The sequence below is a fragment of the Tachyglossus aculeatus genome, chromosome 21 (genome assembly GCF_015852505.1).
Source record: "Tachyglossus aculeatus isolate mTacAcu1 chromosome 21, mTacAcu1.pri, whole genome shotgun sequence".
Taxonomy (NCBI): domain Eukaryota; kingdom Metazoa; phylum Chordata; class Mammalia; order Monotremata; family Tachyglossidae; genus Tachyglossus; species Tachyglossus aculeatus.
The window spans coordinates 81,897,790-81,925,363 of NC_052086.1; the positions used below are offsets into that span (position 1 = coordinate 81,897,790).

Consider the following 27,574-nt stretch of genomic DNA (forward strand, 5'->3'; position numbering starts at 1 on the left):
AGTATAGTGTTTGTTTTTACTGTAGATGAAGTGTTATGTGTAGTCCCTGGTGTCCATGTTGGGGAGGGAGATGCTGTTGTATGAACAATATTGTTTGTGTACACTATGTGACTGTCATATGTGTGTAGTGTTGGCTGTGTTCATCATGTGCCTATATTCACTGTTGTATGTTCTGGGTATATGGTGTCTAGGTATAGTGTGTGAAGTATCGTGTGTTCAGTGTTGTGTTTTGCACCATGCCCTGTGTTGTGGTTGCCAGGCTGACCACTATGTGGGTTTCTTTCTGGGGGCAGGGTGTGGCCCAGAGTAGCTATCCAGACCTGGAGGGAAGAGTTGTGGAGCAGGATGGGAGGGTCTTTGGCTTCGGCATGGGCTACTGGGTGACTGCAGGGACTACTGAGCTGTCAAAAGGATTCCTGAGCTTACACAGGGGCTACCTCACAGCTGGGCTCAGCCCCGAGGCCCAGAAGGGCTGGGGGCAACAGGGTGAGTCTCCAGCATGTGATCCTCATGACTTCTATGTGCCCCATGGCATCTGTGGCCCCCATGACCCCAGCCTCCAGCGACTTGGAGGTGTCCCCCCTACCAGGGTCATGGGCTTTCACTGCCTCCATCCACATTTCCCCAAGAGAGTGAGCTCAGGCTTAGGGCTCAGGGCTAGGCGCTCGGGCTTAAGGTTCACGGTTCGGGGCTAGGGGCCTAAGTTCAGACTCGGACTGGTGGTTCAGGGTTTGGGGCTTGGTGCCCAAGCTCTGGCTTGGGGCTTGGGACTCAGGGCTCGGGGCTCGCTAGGGTAGGAGCTGGGGAGGGCAGTCCCAGAGCAGATGGAGATGGGCAGGATGGGGCTGACAGGGAAGCCGCCATTCTTCCTGCACCCTCAAACCCAGGGATGCTGGCCCTGGGATGCAACATTATTGGGGGTTGCACTGTCCAAGCCTGGCAGATCCCTCTTTCCAGACCCACCAGGGTGGGTCACAGCCCCGTGGGAAAACAGTGAAGTAGCTGGGGCCTGGCCCATTCCTGGCACCCACCCACCTCCCAGGGAGCCTGGCCCAAAAGACGGTCCTCCCGGGGAAGCTGGCAATGCTCATCTCCCAGGTTACAGCCCCTCTCTCCCTACTCTAGACTGAGAGCTTTTCCAAGGTTTCCCAACCAAACCCCAGTCATCTCCCCACAACCTCTAGCTGGGCCTTCCCAAACCTCAAATTCTTCGCAATTGAACAATCAGACAGCAGTCAGTCCATCAACCCATCTGTGTTATTGGTGGAGGGTTCACTCTTGTCAGAACACTGTGCTGGGCACTGTGCTCATCTGGGTCCAGTAGAATTGGTAGGCCTGACCCCCGCCCTCAAGAAGCTTTTAGTCTAGTGAGGAAATTTTCTTCCTGCAACACAGCAATCGCATTCCGGGTTATCCAAAAATCATGTTTTGTCAACAGTTGTAGTTGTTGCAGTAGTAATGATATTGATTAAGTGCCTACTGTTTGCCCAGCACTTTAGTAAGTGCTGGGAACCAAGGCCCCAGCTGAGAATTAAACTTAGTCCCTAGCTCAGGGAGTTGTGGTGGGTAAGGCAGTGGGGAACCCCTAGGGTTTCGTTTGACCACCTGGAGGAAAGGGAGCTGGAGAGGACTGCTGCCACTGGTTCAAGGAGAGAAATAGGGAGAAATGGTGAAATGGTACTTACTGAGCTTCCCCTGGATGCCAGACACTGTGCTGAGCGCTGAGCACTTGGAAAATGATGACAGAGTCCCGAGACAAGAACCCTGTCCACAAGGAACGTCCACTCCAGTAGGGAAGGCAGACCTGAAAACATTCACAAACAGTGGAGGTGGAATAAACAGTAGAATAGACAGTTGAATAAACATCTATACACAAGGGTTGAGGATAAATATAAATAGACACGGAAGTGGTACAGTTGGATGTTGAGTTGGTGCTTACCACAAACCAAAACAGAACCTGTCTTCTGTCATATTGGGTGTAATTCGGGAAGGTTGTGGAAGACAAAACAGCCTTATAAAACTTGTTTCCCTTCAGGTTTTAGCCTTATAAAGCTTCATGTGTTGTTTCCTCCTGGTTTCTCTGACCCTTCTCATGGGGAACTCATTTACAGTGCTTAAATTCAGTTTCTAATAAATAATTAGAGAAGCAGCATGGCTCAGTAGAAAGAGCCCGGGCTTTGGAGTCAGAGGTCATGGGTTCAAACCCCGGCTCTGCCAATTGTCAGCTGTGTGACTTTGGGCAAGTCACTTAACTTCTCTGTGCCTCAGTTACCTCATCTGTAAAATGGGGTTTAAGACTGTGAGCCCCCCCCCCGAGGGACAACCTGATCACCTTGTAACCTCCCCAGCACTTAGAACAGTGCTTTGCACATAGTAAGCACTTAATAAATGCCATCATTATTATTATTATTTATTAATTTTACAGTAGCCATCTTTAGAAAGGTATCTACTGAACTCCCTCTGGGGGCTGGGCACTGGACTGAGCACTCCAGAAAGACCAAAAGAAGCTTGAAACATGGGTCCTGCCCACATGGAGCTTCCTATCTAATGGGGAGACATTTGTGAAAATATTGACTCACAGGTAATAAGAATAAATAGATTGTGTAATCAATCGATAATACATATGGACATAAGGACTGAGGGAGAGTATGCACAATGAATATGTCCTAGCACTGACTGGTTGGGGGTAGAGCTTGTAATGGGAATTAATCGGGGAAGATTGGCTGAAGGAGGAGGGGTTTTAGGAGGACTTTGAAGGTGGGGAGAGTGGGGGTCCGCCCGTTGAGTCAGAAGACGAGTTTCAGGCTGGCAGGGCAGTGAGAGGGAGGGGATTGAGGCATAAGAGTGAAGTACAATCAGTCATCAGTGGTATTCACTGAGCCCTTACTGTGGACCGAGCACTGCACTAAGTATTTGGGAGAGTACAATATAGCAGAGTTGATAAGACATGTTTCCTGCCTGCAGACTGGTGCGGTGAACCTCTGTAGGGGTTCCTGTAGAGGAACAAGCTGTAGAGTAAAGGGTGCAGGGAGTTGGCAGGCAAGAAGGCAGAAAATCTCAATGCTAATTGTAAGGAATTGTGGAATTTTTGAGTTCTCAAATTACAAGGAGGCTGGTCAAGTTTCAGACGTTTGTCAGGTCCTGTTACTGGCAAAACCGGCTCCTCTCTCTCATTCTCCTACTCTCTCCTATCATTCTGCTCTCCCCTTTTTCTTATTCTCTCCTCCCTCTCTCTCGATCCCCTCTCCATCTCTCTCATTCTCTTGCTCTTTTCTCTTTTTCTCATCTCATTTTCTCCTCTCATCTCTTTTCTCTTTCAGTCTCCTACTTTCCCCTTTTAACTCTCTCATGCTCTCACTCTCTCATCACTCATTCTTTCTCCTTTTCTCTTGCTCCTCCTCCCTTTCTTTCTCTCCCTCCTCTCCTTCTCTCTGCCTTTCTCTCTCTGCTCATCTTCTCTGTCTCATGCTTGCTCTCTCCTCACATCAACGCATACTCATCCTTGTCCAACTCTTCCTCCCTGATCTTCTGAGTTGTAAACCACCGGAGAAAGGATGCTAGCTAAGTTTTTTTTTTTAATTGTATCTCTAGGGTCAGCAGCAACCTATCTTCATAGGGAATCAATACATCTCCCATTTAGCTGATGAAACTGATCTGGCCCTCAGGACTTCTGGAACTCAGAATCCATACCAGGACCCTGGGTGTCTGAGTGCTTCAGTACCCCAGCTGGTATTCTGAAATGGCAGGCTACCTGGACAATCAATCAATCAGTCAGTGGTATTTAGTGAGTGAAGCAGGGAAGTAGTGTGGCACAGTGGAAAGAGCCCGGGCTTTGGAGTCAGAGGTCATGGGTTCAAATCCCGGTTCCGCCTATGTGACTTTGGGCAAATCACTTAACTTCTCTGTGCCTAAGTCACCTCATCTGTAAAATGGGGATTAAATGACCTCCTGCTTGCCAAATCCAACAGCTCCTACTCTATCCTAATCCTCATCGACCTCTCAGCTGCCTTCGACACTGTGGACCACCCCCTTCTCCTCAACACGCCATCTGACCTTGGCTTCACAGACTCTGTCCTCTCCTGGTTCTCCTCTTATCTCTCTGGACATTCATTCTCAGTCTCTTTTGCAAGCTCCTCCTCACCCTCCCATCCCCTTACTGTGGGAGTTCCCCAAGGTTCAGTTCTTGGTCCCCTTCTGTTCTCGATCTACACTCTCTCCATTGGTGACCTCATTTGCTCCCACGGCTTCAACTATCATCTCTATGCTGATGACACCCAAATCTACATCTCTGCCCCTGCTCTCTCCCCGTCTCTCCAGGCTCGCATCTCCTCCTGCCTTCAGGACATCTCCATCTGGATGTCTGCCCGCCACCTAAAACTCAACATGTCCAAGACTGAACTCCTTGTCTTCCCTCCCAAACCCTGTCCTCTCCCTGACTTTCCCATCTCTGTTGATGGCACTACTATCCTTCCCGTCTCACAAGCCCGCACCCTTGATGTCATCCTCGACTCCGCTCTCTCATTCACCCCTCACATCCAAGCCATCACCAAAACCTGCCGGTCTCAGGTCCGCAACTTCCCTCTCCATCCAAACCGCTACCCTGCTTATTCAAGCTCTCATGCTATCCCGTCTGGACTACTGCATCAGCCTTCTCTCTGATCTCCCATCCTCATGTCTCTCCCCACTTCAATCCATACTTCATGCTGCTACCTGGATTGTCTTTGTCCAGAAATGCTCTGGGCATGTTACTCCCCTCCTCAAAAATCTCCAGTGGCTACCAATCAATCTGTGCATCAGGCAGAAACTCCTCACCCTGGGCTTCAAGGCTCTCCATCACCTTGCCCCCTCCTACCTCACCTCCCTTCTCTCCTACAGCCCACCCCGCACCCTCCGCTCCTCTGCCGCTAATCTCCTCACCGTGCCTTGTTTTCACCTATTCCGCCATCGGCCCCCGGCCCACGTCTTCCCCTGGGCCTGGAATGCCCTCCCTCTGCCCATCCGCCAAGCTAGCTCTCTTCCTCCCTTCAAGGCCCTACTGAGAGCTCCCCTCCTCCAGGAGGCCTTCCCAGACTGAGCCCCTTCCTTCCTCTCCCCCTCGCCCCCCTCTCCATCCTCCCCATCTTACCTCCTTCCCTTCCCCACAGCACCTGTATATAAGTATGTATGTTTGTACATATTTATTACTCTATTTATTTATTTATTTATTTATCTTACTTGTACATATCTATTCTATTTATTTTATTTTGTTAGTATGTTTGGTTTTGTTCTCTGTCTCCCCCTTCTAGACTGTGAGCCCGCTGTTGGGTAGGGACTGTCTCTATATGTTGCCGACTTGTACTTCCCAAGCGCTTAGTACAGTGCTCTGCACACAGTAAGCACTCAATAAATATGATTGATTGATTGATTAAAACTGTGAGCCCCCCGTGGGACAACCTGATCACCTTGTAAGCTCCCCAGTGCTTAAAACAGTGCTTTGCGCATAGTAAGTGCTTAATAAATGTCATCATCATTATTATTATTATTATTGAGTGCTTACTATGTGCAGAACATTGTACTAAATGCTTGGGAGAGTACAATACAACAGAATTAGCAGACACATTCCCTGCCCATAATGAGCTTACGGTCTAGCTTACAGCTAGAGGAGCTTACAGTCTAGCGGAACCAGGAGATTAGGAAGGCAGCTACAGGGGCCAACTCTCTGACTTTTACCCGAAGACTATACAGGCTTTTCTGAGTCATCTTACCCATCCCCCTGCCCCCACACTCACAAATTCCATCTCAACATCCACAGCCTCCCTATTGAACCTATGTAAAATCTGCTGATTCTCATGTACCTACCCCAATGCTTACAGCATATAAGTAATATTATTATTACAGCATAATAATAATTCTGGTATTTGTTAAGCACTTACTATGTACGAGGCAGTGTTCCAGGAGCTGGAATAGACATAAGCAAATCAGGTTGGAACAGTCCCTATCTCACATAGTGCTCACAGTCTTAATCCCCATTTTACAGATGAGGGAACTAAGGCACAGAGAAGGGAAGTGACTTTCTGAAAGTCACACAGCAGACCAGTAGTGGAGCTGGGTTTAGAACTCATGACCTTCTGTCTTCCAGGTCTGAGCTCTATCCACTAGGTCATGCTGCTTCTCAATAATCAATCAATGATATTCATTAAGCACTTCCTATGTACAAAGCACTGTACTAAGCACATGGTACATGCTTACTAAATATTATTATTATTATTGGGAACCCTTTATTCCCCCCCCCACCCCCCACCCCCGCCAAAACCCCAGCCTCCTGGGTATCGTTCCTTATCCGGGCAGATTAGCTGTCAAAGACTGAAATGTTTCTCTCTGCAGCATCTGAGCTGCGGGGAGTGGGAGGGAGGGAGAGCTCTTCCCGCCAAAGCGCCAGCAAACCCAGGGATTCCCTTAATGAGAGGGCACAGGAGAGCTGTGTTTCCATGGAAACTGCTGAGCACATCAGAATCTCCCTGGACTGGTGTGTCCTGGCAGCTACCCAAAGAGGAGCCGCAGAGGTAATTAGTCCACAGACCCGGAGCACAGCTTAGTGACGGCCAATGCCACCAGGAAAGAAGGCATTATAGGTCACATCGCCTCCAAGAGGCCTTCCCAATTAAGCCCTCCTTTCCCCGCTTCGCTCTCGCTTCTGTATCATCCATGCACTAAGGTTGTGACCTTCGAAATTTTGATATTCATCCTACGCCCAGCCTCACAGCACTTATGTACATATTGTTAAATAATATATTATAAATTGTTTATTCACATTAATGTCTGTCTCCTCCTCTAGACTAAACTCGTATGAGCAGGGAATGTGCCTGCTAAATCTCTTGTATTGTTCTTATTGTTCTCTCCCAAGCTCTCAGTACAGTGCTCTGCATGTAGTGGAATAATTGATTGATTGATTAAAGAAGTTCCAAGAGCAGGTCTAGATAAGGGCTGCTGGGGCTGGTGTCAGAGAATATGTATGTGTATGTGTGTATATGTTATATATATATATATATATATATATATATATATATATATATATGCATATATAAAATCTATTCAGCCACCTTCCAACTGAATACATATAAATATATTAATATAATTCATATAAATAAAAAATGAATACCCACTGGGTGCAGGGCACTGAATGGAACACTTGGGAAAGGCCATATTCCCTGCCCAATCAAGTAATCAATGGTATCTACTGAGCGCTTACCCTGTGCCCAGCCCCAGACTAAGGTCCCAGAAGAGTACTATCCAATAGAGTTGGCAGACACGATCTCTTCCTGCAGGGAGCTTGCAGAAAGGGTGGTGTCACGGACTGACCACGCCAGGGTGGCACTGACAGTCCCAGTTGTATTCAGGTCCAGGTCCAAGGGGGCCTGGCTAGAATCAATCAATCAATTGATAGTATTTATTGAGCGCTTCTTGTGTGTAGAGCACTGTACTAACAAAACGATACAACAGAGTTGGTAGACATGCTCCCTGCCCACCCAAAGCTTACAGTCTAGAGGCTGCACTGTGGCATCTGTTACTCCTAGTATCCAGTGCCAGTTTCCCACTTGGGCTCCTCACTGAGCAGCTGTTCAGATTTTCCTTTTGTCTTAGCCTCCTCAAGCAGCCTACCCAAGTCCAGGATCTGGCTGGGACCGGGTCACTCTCCTCCCCTTCCCACCTCATGGTCTTACTCGGCCACCTATTGGCCATTTGGCAGTGTGGTTTAATGAAGAGAGTCCAGGACTGGGAGCCAGAAGATCTGGGCTCTAATCCCAGCTCTGCCATTGTCTGGTGTGTGACCTTGGTCAAGTCACTGAACTGCTCTGTGTCTCAATTTTCTCATCTGTAGAATGGGGATTTAGTGCCTGCACTCCCCCTTAGACTGTGAGCCCCGTGGAGGACAGGGCCTGTGTCCAGACTGATTAACATGTATCTTCCCCAGAACTTAGAATAGTGCTTGACACATATTAGGTGCTTAATGAGTATAATAATAATGATAAATAAAACATTTGAAGCTGCTGAAAGCTCCCTGAGGGCAAGTGCCTGTCTTCCCCTTCTGCTGAGCTCTGCCTCTGGCCAGGATGGGTACATGTGAGGAGAGCCCGAGCATGGGAGTCAGAGGTCATGGTTTCTAATCCCGGCTCCGCCACTTGTCAGCTGTATGACTTTGGGCAAGTCACTTCACTTCTCTGGGCCTCAGTTCCCTCATCTGTAAAGTGGGGATTAAGACTGAGCCCCATGTGGGACAGCCTGATTACCTTGTATCTCTCCCAGCTCTTAGAACAGTGCTTGGCACATAGTAAGTACTTAACAAATGTCATTATTATTATTATAAGGAGGGTAAGGATGAGAATCTTCTTTTTTGAGATCCTGCTTGGCCTGTAATGGCACTTAGGGCCCGAGAGTGGCATTGCCAGATATGCTTGAGATCCCAGAGGAGGTGGAACTCCAAGAGGAAAGGAGAGGTGGAGCTCCAAGAAGAAAAGGAAATTGGAACCCCCAACCACTCCAGTCACCCTGCTGTTAGTCTTGGGGGAAGAGCCCAGCTCTGGGAGTCAGTAATCCTTAGTTGAGTCAGTAATCCTTAGTTCTGTTCTCAGCTCCTGCTGCTGCTGCTGCTGCAGGGTTTCTTCGTTTTTTTCAATGGTACTTATTAAGTGCTTACTATGTTCCAAGCACTGTACTAACTACTGGGGGTAGATACAAGATAATCAGGTTTGACATGATCCCTGCCCCACATGGACTTACAGTCTAAGGAAGAGGGAGAACAGGAATGTATTTAATCCCCATTTTACCGATAAGGAAACTGAGGCAGGGAGGAGTGAAATGGCATAATGGATAGAGCATGTGCCTAGGAGCCAGAAGGTCATGGGTTCTAATCCTGTCTTTGCCACTTGTCTGCCATGTGACCTTGGCCAAGACGCTTCACTTCTCTGTGCCTCAGTTACCTCATCTGTAAAATGGGGATTGAGACTGTGAGCCCCACATGGGACAGAGACTGTATCCAACTTATTTGCTTGTGTCCACCCCAGTGCTTAGTACAGTGCCTGGTACACAGTAAGTGCTTAACAAATGTCACAGTTATTATTATTGATAGTATTATTGGCCAAGTTCAGAGAGCAGACAAGTTGGCAGAGCTGGGATTAGAACCCAGGTCCTCTGATTCCCAGCCCTGCTCTTTCCACTTGGCCACACACCACTTCCCATGCTGTTTTCTGACCAAACACCCACCTAGAACTTCCTGCGTGTTGGAGAGACCTGGTGGGAACATCAGAGACTGGCTGGCTACAGCAAACTGGGGAGACCTCAAAGGCTACCGGGGCCACCGCTGGCCGGGTTACCAAACCTGGCCCACCACCAGCCTGGGGCTGCACTCCCTTGGGCCAGAAATGGTCTGGGCATGCAAACCTCTGGGGTGCACCCCTGCCCGCCTCCTCTGTCACGGTGCTCCAGGCCTTGGCAGGAGCCTGACAGGCAGGGATGAGGGCACAAATTGGTGCTGAGCATTTGGAATCAACATCCCCACACTGGTCTGAGGCCCTGAAGCCTCTTGACTGAGGCCAGTACAGCCCATCTTTACCAACTCGACAGAGGGCACACCATCTACAGGACACACGATTGGATCTGTCAAAAGCTCTGCTCTTTCTCATTCATTCAATCGTATTTATTGAGTGCTTACTGTGTGCAGAGCACTGTACTAAGCACTTGGGAAGTACAAGTTGGCAACACATAGAGACGGTCCCTACCCAACAGCAGGCTCACCTCCTCCTACTCCTCCCTCTGCTCAAAACAATGTGTCTTTTTACCTCCCTGTTTAGGTTGTAACCTCCTGGAGGGTGTATTCCAGTTTTATTGATTGTTCTCTCCCAAGAGCCTAGGACTCTGGCTCAGTTAACACCACTGACGGGTGGGTTTTATTGCTGATGCCTGGATTGTTTGGCTACTATTAGCCCTTTGGTTTGAGAGCCACTATCATCCACAGACTTAATGGCTGCCCGGTAGACAGGAAGCAGGAATAGGTGGCTGCACTGGTAGAGGCCAGTGTCATCAATGTTGAGGCCGGTTGTCTTGTCTGGATCTTGGTTCTCCAGAAGTGTGGAACCCCCCCAGTTATCTGGGGGTTGGGGGACAGGGGCTTGGAAGCCTCGGTACAAGATGCTGGCCTTAGCACTAGTGTCAGCCCAGATCACAGAACCATTATTGAATACAAGCAGGAGAAATTGTCTTTGTTGTAAAAAATGGGGAGAGTAAATTTCAACTATAAGTCCGTTTAATTTCCACTGTGAGCCCAGTATGGAACAAAGCCTGGGTCCGATCTCAGGGACCCATTTTCTCATTTTCTGTCTGTTCTGACACTCAGCACATAGTAATTGATTAATAAACAGCACAATTAATAAAGATAATAGAAGTAGTAATAGCAGTAGTAGTAGTATTTCTTAAATTAGTAGTAGAAATAGTATTACAAGTGTTACTCGTGATAGTAAAAGTAGTAGTAGAATTATTCATTCACTCATTCAATCATATTTATTGAGCACTTACTGTGTGTAGAGCACTGTACTAAACACTTGGAAAGTACAATACAGCAATAAAAAGAGATAATCCCTTCCCACAACAGGCTTACAGTCTGGGGCGGTGGGGGAAGACAGGCATCAAAACAAGTGAACAGGCATCAATATAAATAAGTAAAATTATAGATATATACATATATATATAAGGGAGAAGAGCAAAGGGAGCAAGTCGAGGTGACGCAGAAGGTGGGGGGAGCTGAGGAAAAGGGGCTCAGTCTGGGAAGGCCTCTTGGAGGAGGTGTGTCTTTAGTAGGACTTTGAAGAGGGAAAAAGTGATTATTTGGAGGATTTGAAGAGGGAGCATGTTCCAGGCCAGAGGTAAGATGAGGGCCAGGGGTCGGCAGCAAAGCAGGTAAGATCGAGAGACAGTGGTAAGGTTAGCATCAGAGGAGCAGAGTGTGTGGGCTGGAATGTAGAAGGAAAGAAGGGAGGTGAGGTAAGAAGGGGTAAGGTGATGGAGAGATTTAAAACCAATAGTGAGGAGTGCTTGTCTGATTCGGAGGTTGATAGGCAACCACTGGAGATTTGTTTGGGAGTGGGGTAACATGTTGTGACCGTTTCTGTAGAAAGATAACCCAGGCAGTGGAGTGAAGTGTGGACTGAAGTGGGGAAGGCAGGAGGTTGGAAGGTCAGAAAGGAGTCTGATGCAGTAATCAAGTCAGGATAGGATGAGAGATCATACTAACATGGTAGTGATTTGGATGGAGAGGAAAGGACACATTTTGGAGTTGTTGTGAAAGGTGAGACCAACAGGATTTGGTGATGGATTGGGTATGTGGGATGAATGAGAGAACGGAATCAAGGATGACACCATATAATTAGCAATATTAGCAGAGCAATAGCAATAATAATTATGGTACTTGTTAAGAACTTCCTATGTGCCAAGGACTGTACTAAGCTCTGGGGTAGATACAAATTAATCAGGTTGGACATTGTCCCTATCTCACATGGGGCTCACAGTCTGAAGAACAGGTATTGAATCCCAGTTTTACAGCTGAGGAAACTGAGGCACAGAGAAGTGAAGTGACTTGTCCAAGGTCACCCAGCAGGCAACTGGCAGATCCAAAATTAGAAACCAGTTTCTCTGACTGCCAGGCAACTGCTGTCTTCTCTTGGCCATGCTACTCCTCTGATGATCCTGCTCAGAAAAAGTGTATCCTGATTCTTGACGACATATGCAAGTTAGTCAGGTCAGATGCAGTACCTGGCCCTCATGGGATTCACAATATGGAGAGAGAGAAAACAGAGTTTGAATCCCTACTTTTACAAATGAGGAAACTGAGGCATAGAGAAGCTAAGTGACTTGCCCAAAGGCACACAGAGGGAAAGTTGCAGTGACTGTATTAAACTCCATGTCCTCAGACTCCTAGGCCCATATTCTTACCATTAGACTATGCCTCTTTTTATAAATAGTAATAGTAGTAGTAAGTTATCATCGTCATCATCAGCAGACTGGTAATATTATACATTAAACATTTTCTGTGCTAAATGTCATGGTAATGAGAAGATGAAGAGGTAAGACCCTGTCCCTGCCCCCAGTCCTGCTAATGACTGCTCCCTGGACTTCAGAGCCAGACATCCCCCTGGGCCCAGGCAACCATGAGGACCACCTGAGGCTGAAGAGGCTGGAGCAGACAGATGTCACCTAGTCTAAGGGTCAGGGGTTGGGGCGGGGGGGACCATCTCAGGCTGGAGAGGCTGGGAACAGTCCAATGTCACACAGTTTGAGGTCCTGTACCTGTATCACCCAGGGGTCAGACCCCAGGGTTGATGGGGGGGACCAGTGACATGCAGTCTGAGGTCCCACCCCTGTACCAGACCAGCAACAGACCCTGAGGGTGAGAGAGGACCAACTCAAGGTAGAGATGTTCTTCCCTACTGTTTTCCAGCATGCTCATGTCTCCCTGACCCCCTGACAAACTTTGAGAAGCAGTGTGGCCTAGTGGATAGAGCACAGGCCTGAAAGTCAGCAGGACCTGAGTTCTAATCCTTGTTCCACCATTCATCTGCTGTGTGACCTTGGGCAAGTCATTTAAGGTCTCAGTTACCTCATCTGCAAAATGGGGATTAAGATTGTGAGCCCCGGGTGGGAAACGGATTGTGTCCAATCTGATTAACTTGTATTTATCCCAGTGCTTAGAACAGTGCCTGGCACTTAGTAAGCACTCAACAAATACCACTAATTAATCAATTAATTAATCACAAGCTGGGGGGCAGACCCTGGGATGGTCAGGGGGATCATCTCAGTCTGGAGAAGCTAGGGGAAAAACAGTGTCATGCAGTCTGAGGTCCCGCCCTGGTACCAGCCCAAGGACAGTCCCTGAAGATAAGAGAGGACCATCTCAGGCTGGAGATGGTATTTTCCATTTCTTTCAAACATGCTCATGTCTCCCCTATCCTAAAAAAAATCCTCCCTTGACCCCATGGCTCCCTCCAGTTAACGCCCCTTCTGCCTCTGACCATTACTCTCCAAACTCCTCCAGTGAATTGTCTGCATCTGCTATCTCCACTTCCTCTCCTCCAATTCTCTCCTCAACCTCCCTCCAGTCTGACCTCCGCCCCTTCCTTCCACTGCCACCAATGATCTCTTTTTTGCCAAATCCAACAGCCTCTATTCCATCTTAAGCCTCCTCAACCTCTCAGCTGCCTTCGACATTGTGGACCACTCCCTCCTCCTGGAAACGTCATCTAACCTTGACTTCATTGACACTGTCCTCTCCTGCTTCTCCTCCTATCTCTCTGGCTGGTCTTTCTCAGTCTCTTTTGTGGGTTCCTCCTCCGCCTCCCACCCACTAACTGTAGAAGTATCTCAAAGCCCAGGTCTGGGTGCCCTTTTACTCTCCATCCACACCCACTCCCTTGAAGAACTCATTCTCCCCTACACCTTCACCTACCATCTCTATGAAGAATGATTCCCAAATCTACATCTCCACTCTGGCTTCTCTCCTCTACAGTCTCACATTTCTTACTGCCTTCAGGTTATCCCTATCTGAAACTTAACATATCCAAAAGAGAACTCTTCATCTTCCCACCCAAACCCTGCCCTCCCTCTGACTTTCCCAACACGATTGACAGCACCACCATCTTCCCTGGCTCACAAGCCTGTAACCCTAGCATTATCCTTAACTCATCTCTGTCATTCAGCCCACATATCCAATCTGTCCCCAAATCATGTTGGTTCAACCTTCACAGCGTCGCTAAAATCTGCCCTTTCCTATCCATCCAAACTGCTACCACGTTAATCCAAGCACCTACCTTAACCCACCTGCATTACTGCATTAGCCTCCTTGCTGACCTGTCTTTCCCCACTCCAGTCTGGGCTTCATGCTGCTGCCCAGATCATTTTTCTATGAAAATGTTCTATCCATGTTTCTCAGCTCCTCAAGACCTCCAGTGGTTGCCCATCCACCTCGGCATCAAACTCCTTACCATTGGCTTTAAAGCACTCAATCACCTTGCTCCCTCCTACCTTACCTCCTTGATTTCCAACCCAACCCGCACAGTTTTGCTTCTCTAATGCCAACCTATTCACTACTTTGATCTTGTCTATCTCACTGCCGACCTCCTGCACATGTCCTCCCTCTGGCCTGGAACTCCATTCCTCTTCGTATCCCATGATCACTTCCCGTCTTCAAAACCTACTGAACAGAACGTCTTCTCCAAAAAATCTTCCCTCCCTAAGGCCTCATTTCTGCCTCTCCCACTCCCTTTTCCATCATGCTTGCACTTGGATTTGCACTTGGATTATTCACCCTTCCCTCAATCCTACGGCACTTTTGTACATATCCGTAATTTATTTACTTATAGTAATGTCTCTAGACATAGTGGGCAGGGAACGTGACTATCAACACTATAACACTGTACACTCCCAAGTGCTTAGTTCAGGGCTCTACACACAGTGTGGGCTCAATAAATATGATCGATTGATTGATTGATTGATTCAGTGGCAGGGCAGACTGAACGATGTCACACTGTTCCACCCTGGCTATAGCCCTGGGAAAGAGTGTAGTGGATGATATAGACCAGGTATCTGCTCAGCCATCAGGCCCGTTCCTAGAAGGAGGACTATTTCTCATGGCCCCGAATGGCTGGCACTCAACTGGAGGCCACAGGGGCAGGGCTGTGTGTGTGTTGGGTTCTGACTGGCAGGTTGAGGGTCAGTGGAGAAAGCTAGGCACTTTGGTCCAGAGGTCCCTGGCGGGCAGGTAACCCCAGAGAGGAGTTCAGGATAGGGTCAGACTGGGATGGGGGCATTAATCCCAGATCTTGTCTGAGATCCTGTTCTGCCCCGACTGCTGAGTGTGAGTGTAAGCAGCCTCTGTGTGTATATGCATGCGTATGTTTGGTCATGACTGTGCGTGTATGAACGTGTCCGTGTGTGTGTGAGACTTGGTGTATGTGTGTATTCCCAACCTCCAAGAGTGGGGAGAGACATCTCTGCCACCACAGGGATGCCCTCCATCCAGTGCCACCCTTTGGACCTTCTCCCCCTACATGTGGTCTTTTTGGTCTTTTAGCCCTTTTCCTTGGCTGTTTAACCCTACCCCTTTGGACTCTGCCTTCACTTTGTCACTTTTTCCTTTGACCTTTAGGGTCTAGCTCCTCTGCCCATTCAGTCCTTGGTCCTTTGACCTCTGCCCTTTGGCAGTTGCCCCCTCCTCACCCACCATGGGACTGAGGGCTCAGCTGAGGGGTCAGAGGGCGAAGCCTCCCCTGGCAATGCCCCTTCCCCCTTCCCAGGAAGTGGGTCAGTCCTCCCCGGGGAGTGGCTGTCCTGTCCATCCTTCTGTCAGGCTTGGTAACATGGGTCTCCCTCCCAGCACTCTCCCCGTGCGGCCCTTCTCATTCCACCCACCCTCAGGCATGCGGATTCTGGTGACACTGCTGCTGGACACATTGCCGATGCTGGGGAACGTGCTGCTGCTCTGCTGCTTCGTCTTCTTTGTCTTTGGCGTCGTTGCGGTGCAGCTGTGGGCCGGCCTGCTAAGAAACAGGTGCTTCCTCGACAGCGACACTGCCAGGTACCACTGGGCACCACCAGCCCATGCCCCTGCTCCTGCCCCCACACCATCCCACTTCCCCCTAGCCCCTACCCCTCTCTCTGTCCCGGTCTCTGCCACTGTGCTCTTCTCCCTGTCCCTGCCCCAGTCCTTGTCTCCTGCCTGCTGCCCCCTTTCCCCACCCCTGCCCTGTGACTGCTGCCTGGTCCTGCCAAGGCCTCTGAACCTGTCCCAGTACCCCACTCGCTGCCCCCTCACCTAGCCCTCTTTTCCTGCCCTCCGCCTACCTCCCACCCCACCTTCTGTCTCTGTCCTTGCCCTAGTCCCCTGGCCCCTGCCCCTGCCCCCATCCCCTTAGGGCACACATCCCACTCTCTGTCATCTGCATGGTTTCCATACTGCTCTGAGTCCCACAGGGTGGGTCTGGGGTCTCTGAGGGTCCAAACTCTTCATCCTCCTCCTCCCCAGCCCTTCCTTCAAAGAGTAAACATGGCCAGATCTAGGTCAGGATGTTCTGACACCAGAGGCCTGTCTGGATTGAGGGGTCCATGGACTTCTTCTTGGGGGGCCATGGGGGAGCATGGCTGGGGCTGTCGGGGGCAGGATGGCTGGGGCCATAGTTGGGGTGGGGGACTGGGGCCTGCTGAGGTGAGAGGACAGAGAGACTGGACCCATAGGGAGAGGGGGAAGGGGGAAACACCTGGGGTCACTGGGGAGGGGAGGTGGTCCAGGTGGCTGAGTCTGGCCTGTCAGGAGGTGGGGACCCCTGGTGTGTATGGTCCATGTCCAACAGTGACCCCTCTGTGTGGGAGTCAACTGCAGGGCCCCACAGCCTGGGTGTGGGACCCTGAGCCAGGGACTGTCCACAGGGTGGGATGGGGAGTGGCCCACGTCTTGGCTTTGCCTGGAGGGGCATGAAGTCGGGCCCTGCGGTGCCACCCTAGCCAGGGTTCTGCCACAGCACCTCCAGCACCCTGGTCTCAGGGACAATAGCCATGTCCCAGGCCACCCCAGCCACACCACTGCCTGCTCCACTAACATCCAGTATGGAACATACAGTGTTGGCACCGAAGTAGCCATTCTTAGCTTATGGCTCTCAGGAATCATTCTCACCAGGCAGCCCAGGCTGCTCACCTCTCTCCTTGAATGGCCTGATTCAGTCAGTAGCATTTCTTCAATCAATCAACCAATCAGTCATATTTATTGAGCACCTACTGTGTGCAGAACAATCAGTCAATCAATTGATATCATTGATGGAGCACTTTAGAGACACATCGTAGTCTAGTGGACAGAGCTCAGGCCTAGGAGTCAGGAGTACCTGGGTTCTAATCCCGGCTCCACCGCTTGCCTACTGTGTGAATTTGGGCAAGTCACTTAACTTCTCTGTGTCTCAGTTATCTCATCTGTGAAATGGGGATTAAGACTGTGAACCCTACGTGGGACAGGGAGTGGGTCCAACTCAATTACATTGTATCTACCCCAGCACTTGGTACAGTGCTTGGCACATAGTGAGCACTTAATGAATACCACAATTATTATTATTGTGCCAAACACTGTTATAAGCACTTGGGAACATACTATATAATAGACCAGTAGATGCAATCCCTGTCCACAAGGAGCTTACAGTCTAGAGGGGGAGACAGACATTAAAAGAAATTACAGATAAAGGAAGTGATAGAGCATTAGGACATGCGCATAAGTGCTGTGGGGCTGGGGTGAGTTTCAAAGTGCTTAAGGGGTACACAGTCAAGTGCGAAGTTGGAGGGGAGTGTGGGTAAGGGAAATGAGGGCTTAGTTGGCGAAGGCCCCTTTTTGGAGGTGTGCTTTTAATGAGGCTTTGAAAATGGGGAGAGCTGTGGTCTGTCAGATATGAAGAGGAGGGCCTTCCAGGCAACAGGCGAGATGTGGATGAGGGTCTGGTGACAAGATAGACAAGGTCCAGGTACAGAGAGTAGGTTGGAATTAGAGGCACAAAGTGTGCGGGCTCGATTGCAATAGGGTTGGCCTTCTTGAGCCCCTACTGTGTGCAGATCTCCTTACAGAGCACACGGAGTGTGCAATGGAGGGAAGCACCCTGCCCCGGCCCTCAGAGAACTCTCACACTCAGGCAGAGGATGTAGGCTTGGGATGACATCCAGGCAAGGGGGCCAAAACTCGGATCCTCAGGGGTACAATTCCAGGGGTGCCATCATGGGGCTGGAAGATGTCTTAGCCTCCTCACCAAGATGGGAGTGTGGATGCTGGCACCTGGTTGGAGGAAGCAGAAACCTTGGCAAGTATCCTGGAGGAGAGGGGCTGCAGACAGGCACTGAAGGTGGCGAGATGCACTCTCCTCTCTGCACCCCTGGCCCGAGCCCACACGGAGAGGCAGCAACTCCCCCAGGCCCTGGGGGAGTGGCAGTCTCTGAGCTCTACCTTAGAGGTCCCAGATTCCAGCCTGCTGCCCACCTCCCAAAGTTCTCTTCTAGGACCCCCACCCCATTTAACAGGTGAGGACTGTAAGCCCAGTGTGGGCAGGGATCGTCTCTATTGTTGAATTGTACTTTCCAAGCGCTTAGTACAGTGCTCTGTACACAGTAAGCACTCAATAAATATAATTGAATAAATGAATGAGGAAACTGAGGCCCAGCAAAGTGAAGCCCGAGATCACAGCAGAATCCAGCTCAGAACTCAGGTCCCCTGGCACTCTTTCCATCTGACTGCCTTGCTTCTCCTCTTTGGCTGGATGTTCCTCCCTCCCTTTCCTTGTGGGGTGCCAGAAGGGATGGGTTTACAATGACCCTTTGAGAAGCAGCATGTCTCAGTGGAAAGAACACGGGCTTGAGAGTCAGAGGTCATGGGTTCTAATCCTGGATCCCCTACATGTCTGCTGTGAGACCCTGGGCAAGTCACTTAACTTCTCTGAACCTCAGTTACCTCATCTGTAAAAAGGGGATTAAGATTGTGAGCCCCACATGGGACAGCGTGATCACCTTGTTTCCCCCCCAGCATTTAGAACATTGCTTTGCACATAGCAAGCACTTAACAAATGCCATTATTATTATTATTATTACCCTGTAGCCTCTCCAGGACCCTCAGTGAGAGGACATCACCTCTGATAGAGAATAAGCTCCCTGAGGACAGGGCCCAGATCCCTTCTTCATTCCGTAGTCTCAGTGATACCTTGGTTGTTGTATAGTGCTTTTATTCCCCAAATGCTCTCACAGCACTTATCTCATGACCCTCTCATAACAACCCCAAAAGATCAGGAGAAAGGCAGGTCGTAATATCCCCATTTTGCTGATGGGGAAACAGGTGCAGATAGGTCAAGTGCCCTGGCCAAGGTCACCCACCAGGCAGGAAATAGAGCTGAGATTCAATCCTGGGTCTCTGGATTCCAGACCAGTGGTCTGCAGTACAGCAGCACAGGTAGTGGTAGTAGTCATATGGTATTTAATAAGTGCTTGCTCTAAGCATTGTGCTAAGCCCTGGAGAAAATACAGAAGTGAGAATGAGACACAGTCCCTGTCTCTCTAAGGGCTCACAATCTAAAAATAAGGAGGGGAGAGGGGACTGGCAACAGACTAGCAGAGAAGAAAGAAAACATTTAGACAAAGAAAGACTAAGAAAGATGAAAACAGAGTTCAGTAGGGAGCAGTGGCTACAGGAGCAGAATTTTCAGCTTCTCAGGGCTCAGGGTCCACAGTCACCACCATGGCCACAGTAAGCGCTGCAGCAGCAGCTGCCACTGTCTTCCTGAAGTTCTCCGTGGGCGGTGCCGGGCTACTGCCACTCTCTCCATCCCACTGAAGTGGTTGAGATGGGGCCAGAACGGGGGCTTCTGGTGATGTGGAGGATAGGTGGGGCAAGATCCCGGGGAGACAGCGTATGTAGTGGGCTGTTAAAAGAGATGGGTCCTGGGAGCTACAAGCACCTGCAGGGTCTCTGTACAGTGTACTGCATCAAGTGGGCCTCAATAAATGCTACTCCTAATTAAGAAATTAATTATGGTATTTGTTAATTAATCCCTGTGTCCATGGGGCTCGTAATCTAAAGTTGCAACTACTACTGCTGCTGCTACTACTACTATTACTGCTTGTACTATTACTCTGCTACTACTGCTACTACTACTGTTACTACTACTTCTAATATTACCCTGCTATTATTGCTATTACTGCTAATACTACTTTCTACTATTACTCTGCTACTACTGCTGCTACTACTACTGCTATTAATATTACTAATATCACTGCTTCTATTTTTGATACTACTCCAACTACTACTACTACTACTACTAATAATAATAATAATAATAATGGCATTTATTAAGTGCTTACTACATGCAAAGCACTGTTCTAAGCGCTAGGGAGGTTACAAGGTGATCAGGTTGTCCCACGGTGGGCTCACAGTCTTAATCCCCATTTTACAGATAAGGTAACTGAACCACAGAGAAGTTAAGTGACTTGCCCAAAGTCCCACAGCTGACAATTGGCGGAGCCGGGATTTGAACCCATGACCTCTGACTCCAAAGCCCATGCTCTTTCCACTGAGCCATGCTGCTTCTCAATGCTACTCAATGCTACTGCTGCCACTACTACTACTGTTGGAAAGGATAATGCACTTCAGTTGAGCCTCCAGTTGAGGGCTAACCTTCCCATCTAACCCTGTTGAATTAGCTGTAGCCTCCCCCACTAGATGGTCAGTCCCTCCAAGGCAGAGATCATGACTTCTACCTGTATGGCCTCCCAAGTGCTGAGTGCACAGGAGGTGCTCAATAAATGTCATTGATGATGATGATGAGAGTGGTAGGACTAATGCCATTTATTGATGACAATAAAAGTGGTAGGACTAATGTTATTTATTGATGATGATGAGAGAGGTAGGACAAATGATAGTTGTTGATGATGAATGGTAGGATTAATGAGTCTTTACTGCATCTCAACTGGGGCAGTGCCCTTTTGGAGGACAACTGGAAATTACCAAACAAAGAAATTACACCTTCCCTACTCACAAGGAGCTTCTACCTGAATGGGGGAAGCCAACTGACTCCAGACATGAATGACTCCAGACAAGAGAGCCTGTCCCCCTGGCAGGCAGCCTGCTCCTGCCCCAGCCCCAACTGGGCCCCTTTTGATGGGTTGTTCTGCATATTGATGGCTTCCTTGTAGGTAGGGAAGGTGTCTACCAACTATGCTATAGTGTTCTCTCCCAAGTGCTTAGTACAGTGCTGTGCACAGAGTAAGCATTCAATAAATGCTATTGATTGATTGATTGATCCAGGAAAGCAGAAACCAATCAGTTATCGAGCACCCCCATGCTATGGTGGCCATGCATGGTGACCAGTCCATCTCCACATTAAACAGAAACCCCTCTCCCACTGCCACCCAGAATGCTCACTTCACTCCTCTAAGGCCAAACTATTCACTGTACTTCTACCTCATTTATCTCACCGCCAACCCCTTGTCCACATCCTGCCTCTGGCCTGGAACTCCCTCCCCCTTTATATCTGATGGACCTCCACTCTCCCCACCATCAAAGCCATATTAAAATCACATTTCCTCCAAGAGGCGTTCTCTGAATAAACCCTCATGATCCTCACCCTATTCATTCAGTTGTATTTATTGAGCATTTACTGTGTGCAGGGCATCTCTCCCTTCTATTCACTCTGCCTTCTGTGTCCCTGGTGTACTTTCTGCACCTCTTAAGCACTTTGGTACTCACCCCATCCCCAGCAAATGGCAGAGCTAGGATTAGAACCCAGGTCCTTCAACTTACAGGCCTGTGCTCTTTCCACAAGGCCACAGTGCCACTAGGCTACCATTATTACTCCTACTGCTTCTACTGCCACTGCTCCTGCTGCTAATACTGTTAGTATTACTACTGCTACCACCACAATGACTTATGTTCAGATCCTTACACTTTGCCACTTGCCCTATCATGTCTGTTAGTGTCTGCCTCCCCTGCTAGAATGTAAATTCCTTGAGACTAGGGATCATGTCTACCAACTCTATTGTACTTTCCCAAGTGCTTAGCACAGTGCTGTGCCCTGAGTAGGTGCTCAATCGATAACACCGATTGACCGACTGATTGATGAGTGAGGGAGGAAGGGGCTCAGGCCTGAGGCCCCTTTTCAACCACCGTCCCCAGGAGCCACAACCTGACGTTCCTGAAGCCGTACTACCAGCCAGAGGATGGGGAGGAGAACCCGTACATCTGCTCGGCCCACCGGGACAACGGCATGCAGAAATGCTCCGGCATTCCCCGGTGGAAGGAGCAACGCCTGGAGTGCAACCTGAGTATCGGGGAGGCCCCTGGCCCACAGGGCACCCCTCCAGGCACAGTCTCCCGGCACGCCTGTGTCAACTGGAACCAGTACTACAACGTCTGCAGGACTGGTGACGTCAACCCCCATAACGGTGCCATCAACTTCGACAATATCGGCTATGCCTGGATTGCCATTTTCCAGGTAAGGTCCACCTATTTGGTCCACCTATCCCACACCGCTTGTTTTGGTCAATTGGCCAAGCTCCTTGTGGGGATGGAGCCTTGCTCTGAGCACTTGGGAGGTACCCATAGGAGAGTGGGACCAGCCTCAATCTCTGGCCGGTCTATGGTTGTTCCCCGTCCCCTCTGGCCACTTCTCTTGGGGGCGGCCATTCCCAAAGCGGGTCTGTGTTTCCGGGTTTCTGGGAGCCTCCCTCTGGCCCCATGCACTGCCACCCTCCATCCCCATGTATTCAACAAGTGAGCACCAACAAAGAGGAGACCCCCCCATTTTATAACAGTGAGACCCTCCCTATCAGACTAAACTGCCCCCCATCACCAGGAGCCTGGGAGAGCCTTCTTGGGAGGGGATGTTTCACTGTACTATCACATACCTCCCAAACACCTAGTGCAATGCTTCAAACTAAGTGGGTGCTTTATAAGTGCTATGGCTAATAACAATGATAATAAAAATGGTGACATTTGGTTTACTCTGTGCCAAGCACTGTGCTAAATTCTGGGGAAGGTACAAGTTTATTGGGTCAGGCCCAGTCGCTGCCTCACATGGGGCTCACAGTCAAAAGAGGAGGGAGAACAGGTATTGAATCTCCATGTGCCAGAAGAGGAAACTGAGGCTTTGAGAAGTGAGGTGACTTGCCTAAGGTCACCCAGCAGGCAAGTGGTAGAGCCAAGATTAAAATCCAGGTCCTTCAATTTAGAGGCCTGTGCTCTTTCCAATAGGCTGCACTGCCGCTAAGTTAGCAATATTACCCCTACTGCTTCTACTGCCGCTGCTGCTGCTACTCCTACTACTACTACTCCTACTACTACTACTGTTATTAATAATGTGGTATTTGTATAAGCGCTTACTACCTCTGCTGGTAATACTAACTCCCCCCACAAATTCTCAGCTCTCATCCAATGCAGCGTTCTCTGCCTTTTCCCTAAATTCCACCCCCACCACCCCAGCACTTTCCCCGTGAATAAATCAGATGCAGTAGTCTACCAGGTTCAGCTATAGCACTCCTTGCTACTTGCTGTTCCTTCCACTTGGTCCTCCTCCAAATAGGACCTTTCCACACTGTCACTCGGTGTTGCCTGCAAATCTGGCTGAACCACAGAGTGCACACCTGACTAGTCAACAAGAATGACTGAGCACCTACTGAGTGCAGAGCATGCACAGTTGGAAGACCCAATCCTTGCCCTCTGGGAGCCTCCAGTTTCCTTTGAGGCACCAACACTGGTTGTGTCCGGTTTGCCGGTCAGCCCACAGCCCACAACTGGTCAGAATTCTGGAAGCTCAAAGGATGTGGAGTGATGGATGGAGGTGAGACGAGGTAATGAGACAGAGAGTGAGCTGTTCATTCTGGGAGAGCTGATCTGGAGCACGCAGAGTCCTGGCTGGGCTCCGGCCATGAAGGCCAGCCTGAGGGACTGTCGAGCCCAAAAGCTGGCCAGACCAGCATCGCTAGCCTGGCCCTCTGACAAACCTGAGAGACTCCCACTGAGGCTGCCCCCAACATGGCAGCCCTCTGTCCCACTACTCTATCGGGCCCATCCCCTGGAAGGCCCCACCTGCCCCCAAATCCCCAGCAGTCAGGAAGGAAAACCAGCCCCTGGGCTGAGTAGGGGTTGCTTGGGAGGAGCAAAGAGAGTGAGCAGAGGAGTGGGGGCCAAGAGACCCAATCAGTAAGATGGAGAGAGAGACAGTGGAGACCCGAGAGCCTATGGTCAGGAATGTCTACTTGTGGTGGCAGAAGGAAGCAGCATTGGAGGGGTCTGAGGAGTGGGGAAGAGGTGTCGAGTGACACTGCAAGAGGATGATCTGTGCAGCCTTGGAGATCAATCAATATATTTATTGAGTGCTTGCTGTGTGCAGAGCCTAGAACTAAGCACTTAGGAGAGTATAACAGAATCGGTAGACACATTTCCTGCCCACAGCGAGCTTACAGTTAGAGGGGGAAACTGTAAATAAATTACAATATGTTCGTGTTTGCTATGGGACTGAGGGAGTGGTGAATAAAGGGTGCAAATCCAAGTGCAAGGATGAGGCAGAAGGGAGTGGCAGAAGAGGAAATGAGGTCCTAGTTGGGGAAGATCTCTTAGAGGAGATGTGCATTCTTTGAGGGTGGGGGGAGTGATAGTTGGATATGAATAGGGAGGGCTTTTCAGGACAGAGGCAAAATGTGGGCAAAAATCTGATGGCAAGATAGACATTCATTCATTCATTCAATCGTATTTATTGAGTGCGTACTGTGTGCAGAGCACTGTACTAAGTGCTTGGGAAGTACAAGTTGGCAACATATAGAGATGGTCCCTACCCAACAGCGGGCTCTCAGTCTAGAAGGGGGAGACAGACAACAAAACAAACCATATTAAAAAAATGAAATAAATAGTAAATATGTACAAGTAAAATAAACAGTATTAAATCTGTACAAACATATATACAGGTGCTGTGGGGAGGGGAAGGAGGTAAGGCAAGGGGGATGGGGAGGGGGAGAGGAAGGAGGGGGCTCAGTCTGGGAAGGCCTCTAAGACATGATTGAGGTACAGTGAGTAGGCACATTGGTAGACACATTCCCTGCCCACAAGGAGCTTACAGTCTCGAGGAGGAGACGGATATGAAAATAAATTACAGAGACATACATAAGTACTGTGGGGGTGAGGTGAATAAAGGGTGCAAATCCAAGTACAAGGGCAAAGTGAGGGCTTAGTCAGGCAAAGCCTCTGGGAGATGGAATTTTAATAAGCTTTAAATCTGGGGAGAGTGATTGTCTGTTGGATATGAAGAGGGAGTTCCAGGCCAGAGATAAGGTCTGCTGCGAGATAAGCATGATCAAAGTACGGTGAGTAGTTTGATATTAGATGAGCGAGGTGAACATGCTGGGAGGACATCAAGGAGGGAAGACAGGAGGGGGAAAGGTGATTAAGTTCCTTAAAGCTGATGGCAAAGAGTTTCTGTTTAATGAGTAGGTAGGTGGGCAACCGCTGGAGATTCTTGAGGAGTGGGGAGATGTCAGCTGAACATTTCTTTAGCAAAATGATCCAGACAGCAAAGTGAAATGTGGACTGGAGTGGGTGGTGACAGGAGGCAAGGAGGTTGGCAAGAAGTCAAGACAGCATGGCCTACTGGTAGTATGGGTACTTGTCTGATCTGTGACATTGGGCAAATCACTTAACTTCACTTTGCTTCAGTTATCTCATCTGAAAAATGGGGATTAAGACTGTGAGCCCTATGTGAGACATGACTGTATCCAAACTGATTAGCTTGTATCCACCCCACCAATTAGTACAGCACCTGGCACATAGTAAGCACTTAACAAATACCATAAAAAACCACAAAAACAAAAAGGGTTGCATGCATTGAGTATTGGATCAATGTGGGAGCAGTTTGAATGGGGAGGAAAGGGCAGATTTTAGCAATGGGATGAAGGAGGAACCAACATGATGCAGGATGTGTGAATTGAGTGAGAGATATGAATCGAGGATAATGCAAAGGTTATGAGTTTGTAAGACAGGAAGAATTGCGGTGATGTCTATAATGATGGGAAAGTCAAAGGGAGGATGGGGTTTGGATGGGAAGATGAGCAGTTCTGTTTTGAACATGTTAGGTTTGAGATGTCAGTGGGACATCCAAGTAGATATGTACTGAAGGCTGGAGGAAATGTGAGCCTGCAGAACAGGAGAGAGATCAGGGCTGGAGATGTGGATTTGGGAATCATCTACATAGAAAGTGTAGTTAAAACCATGAGAACAAATGAGTTCTCCAAGGGAATGAGTGTAGTTGGAGAATAGAAGGGAACCCAGAACTGAGCCTTGAGCGAACTGCACTTTCAGAGGGTGGGAGGCAGAGGAGGAGGCCACAGAAGAGGCTGAGAATGAATGGCCAGGAGAGGACAGTGTCAGTGAAGCCAAGGTTGGCTTATCAATGAATCATATTTATTGAGTGTTTACTGTGTGCAGAGCACTGTACTAAGTGCTTGGGAGAGTACAATATAAGAGAGTTGGTAGACACATTCCCTGCCCATAACAAGCTTACTGTCTACAGGAGCGTACAGTCTAATATTTCCAGAATTGAAGGCAGATGAGAGGTCGAGGAGGATTAGGATGGAAGCTTAGGATGGAGCAGAGGGCAGTTTCTGTGGTGTGAAGGGGACGGAAGCCAGATTGGAGGGAATCAAGGAGAGAGTTGGAGGAGAGGAACTTGAGACGGTGGGTCACTCAACAGACAACTCACTCAAGGAGTGTGGAAAGGAATGGTAGGAGGACGCTGGGGCGATACTTGGAGGTAGATGCGGGGTCAAGGGAGGGTTTTTCTAGGCTGGGGAGACATGAGCATTTTTTAAAGCAATGGTGAAAAAGCCACTGGAGAGTGAACAGTTGAAAATGGTGGTCAGGGAGTGAAGAAGGAAGGGGGCAAGAGTTTTGATAGGATGAAAGGGGATGGGGTCAGAGGCTCAGGTGGACAGGGTGGATTTTGAGAGGAGACAGGAGATCTCCTCTTGAGATACTGCAGGGAAAGATGGAAGAGCTGAAGGGGAGCAGGAGGAGTGTGGACTGACTGAAGGGAGAGAGGTAAAAAAATCAGTGGGGAAGAAATCTCCTAAAGAGGTAAAAGAGCAGGGACTGGAACTACAGTGCTCTCCCAAGTGCAGAACACACAGTAAGCATCAGTAATGCCATCAGTCACCAATCAATGGTATTTACTGAGCGGTTACTATGTGTAGAGCACTGTTCCAAACACTTGTTAGTATCTTATCATGGATTGGCTGATTGTGTAAGGCAACTGGGGGAAATTCAGTTGCTTGTCTCTACTCCAGTGCTTGGCTTTAACAGAGCACTTCATAAAATACCTTCAAAATGCCTTGTTCTCCTGTGTCTCTCAGGTCATAACCTTGGAAGGATGGGTGGAGATCATGTACTACGTCATGGATGCTCATTCCTTTTACAATTTCATATATTTCATCTTGCTAATAATCGTAAGTATGGGCTGAGCTGCCCATGGGTGAGGCTCTGCTAGCTGCCTGGCTGACCATCTTTGCTCATCTCTACCCCTGGCCACGGTTTCTGGGAGTCAGACGCCATGGTGCATGGCAGCTCTCAGCCTCCAGACTGTCCTCAGGGAAGCTCAGGTTGGGGGTCACTTGCTGGGCCCACTTTCCCACTGTGAGATCCCCTCAGCAAGATCCCTGCAGAAAGGCTGCTGGGAATACAATTTGGTCCATCCATGACAAGCCCAGAAGCTCCCCTTAATCATTCATCTGTATATGTAAGGCACCACCTGTGTGCAGAGCACTGGGTTGGGCACCTACCTGGAGCAGAGCATTGTGCTGGGTGCTTACTTTGCAAAGTATTGCTCTGAGTACCTACTGTGTGCAAAGCATTCTTCTGAGCACCTACTGTGTGAAGAGTACTGTGCTGGGTGCCTGCTATCCAGAGCACTGTTATGAGCATAATATATTTCACTGTGCTGGACATCTGGAAAGAAACAAGAAAAGTGGCAGCCTTTGCTCTCAGGGAGATTTCAGTCCAATG

At 49.1% G+C, this 27,574-nt stretch overlaps 1 protein-coding gene across 1 annotated transcript in view; it reads left to right on the top strand.

Annotated features, from left to right (window-relative positions):
- LOC119942157 (voltage-dependent T-type calcium channel subunit alpha-1H-like) overlaps nt 1-27,574 on the top strand; it is a 222,969-nt gene that overhangs the window by 113,942 nt on the left and 81,453 nt on the right. Inside the window, 3 exon segments of the mRNA XM_038762812.1 lie at nt 15,439-15,598; nt 21,704-22,022; nt 26,926-27,018. Coding sequence (XP_038618740.1) covers nt 15,439-15,598; nt 21,704-22,022; nt 26,926-27,018 — 572 coding nt within the window.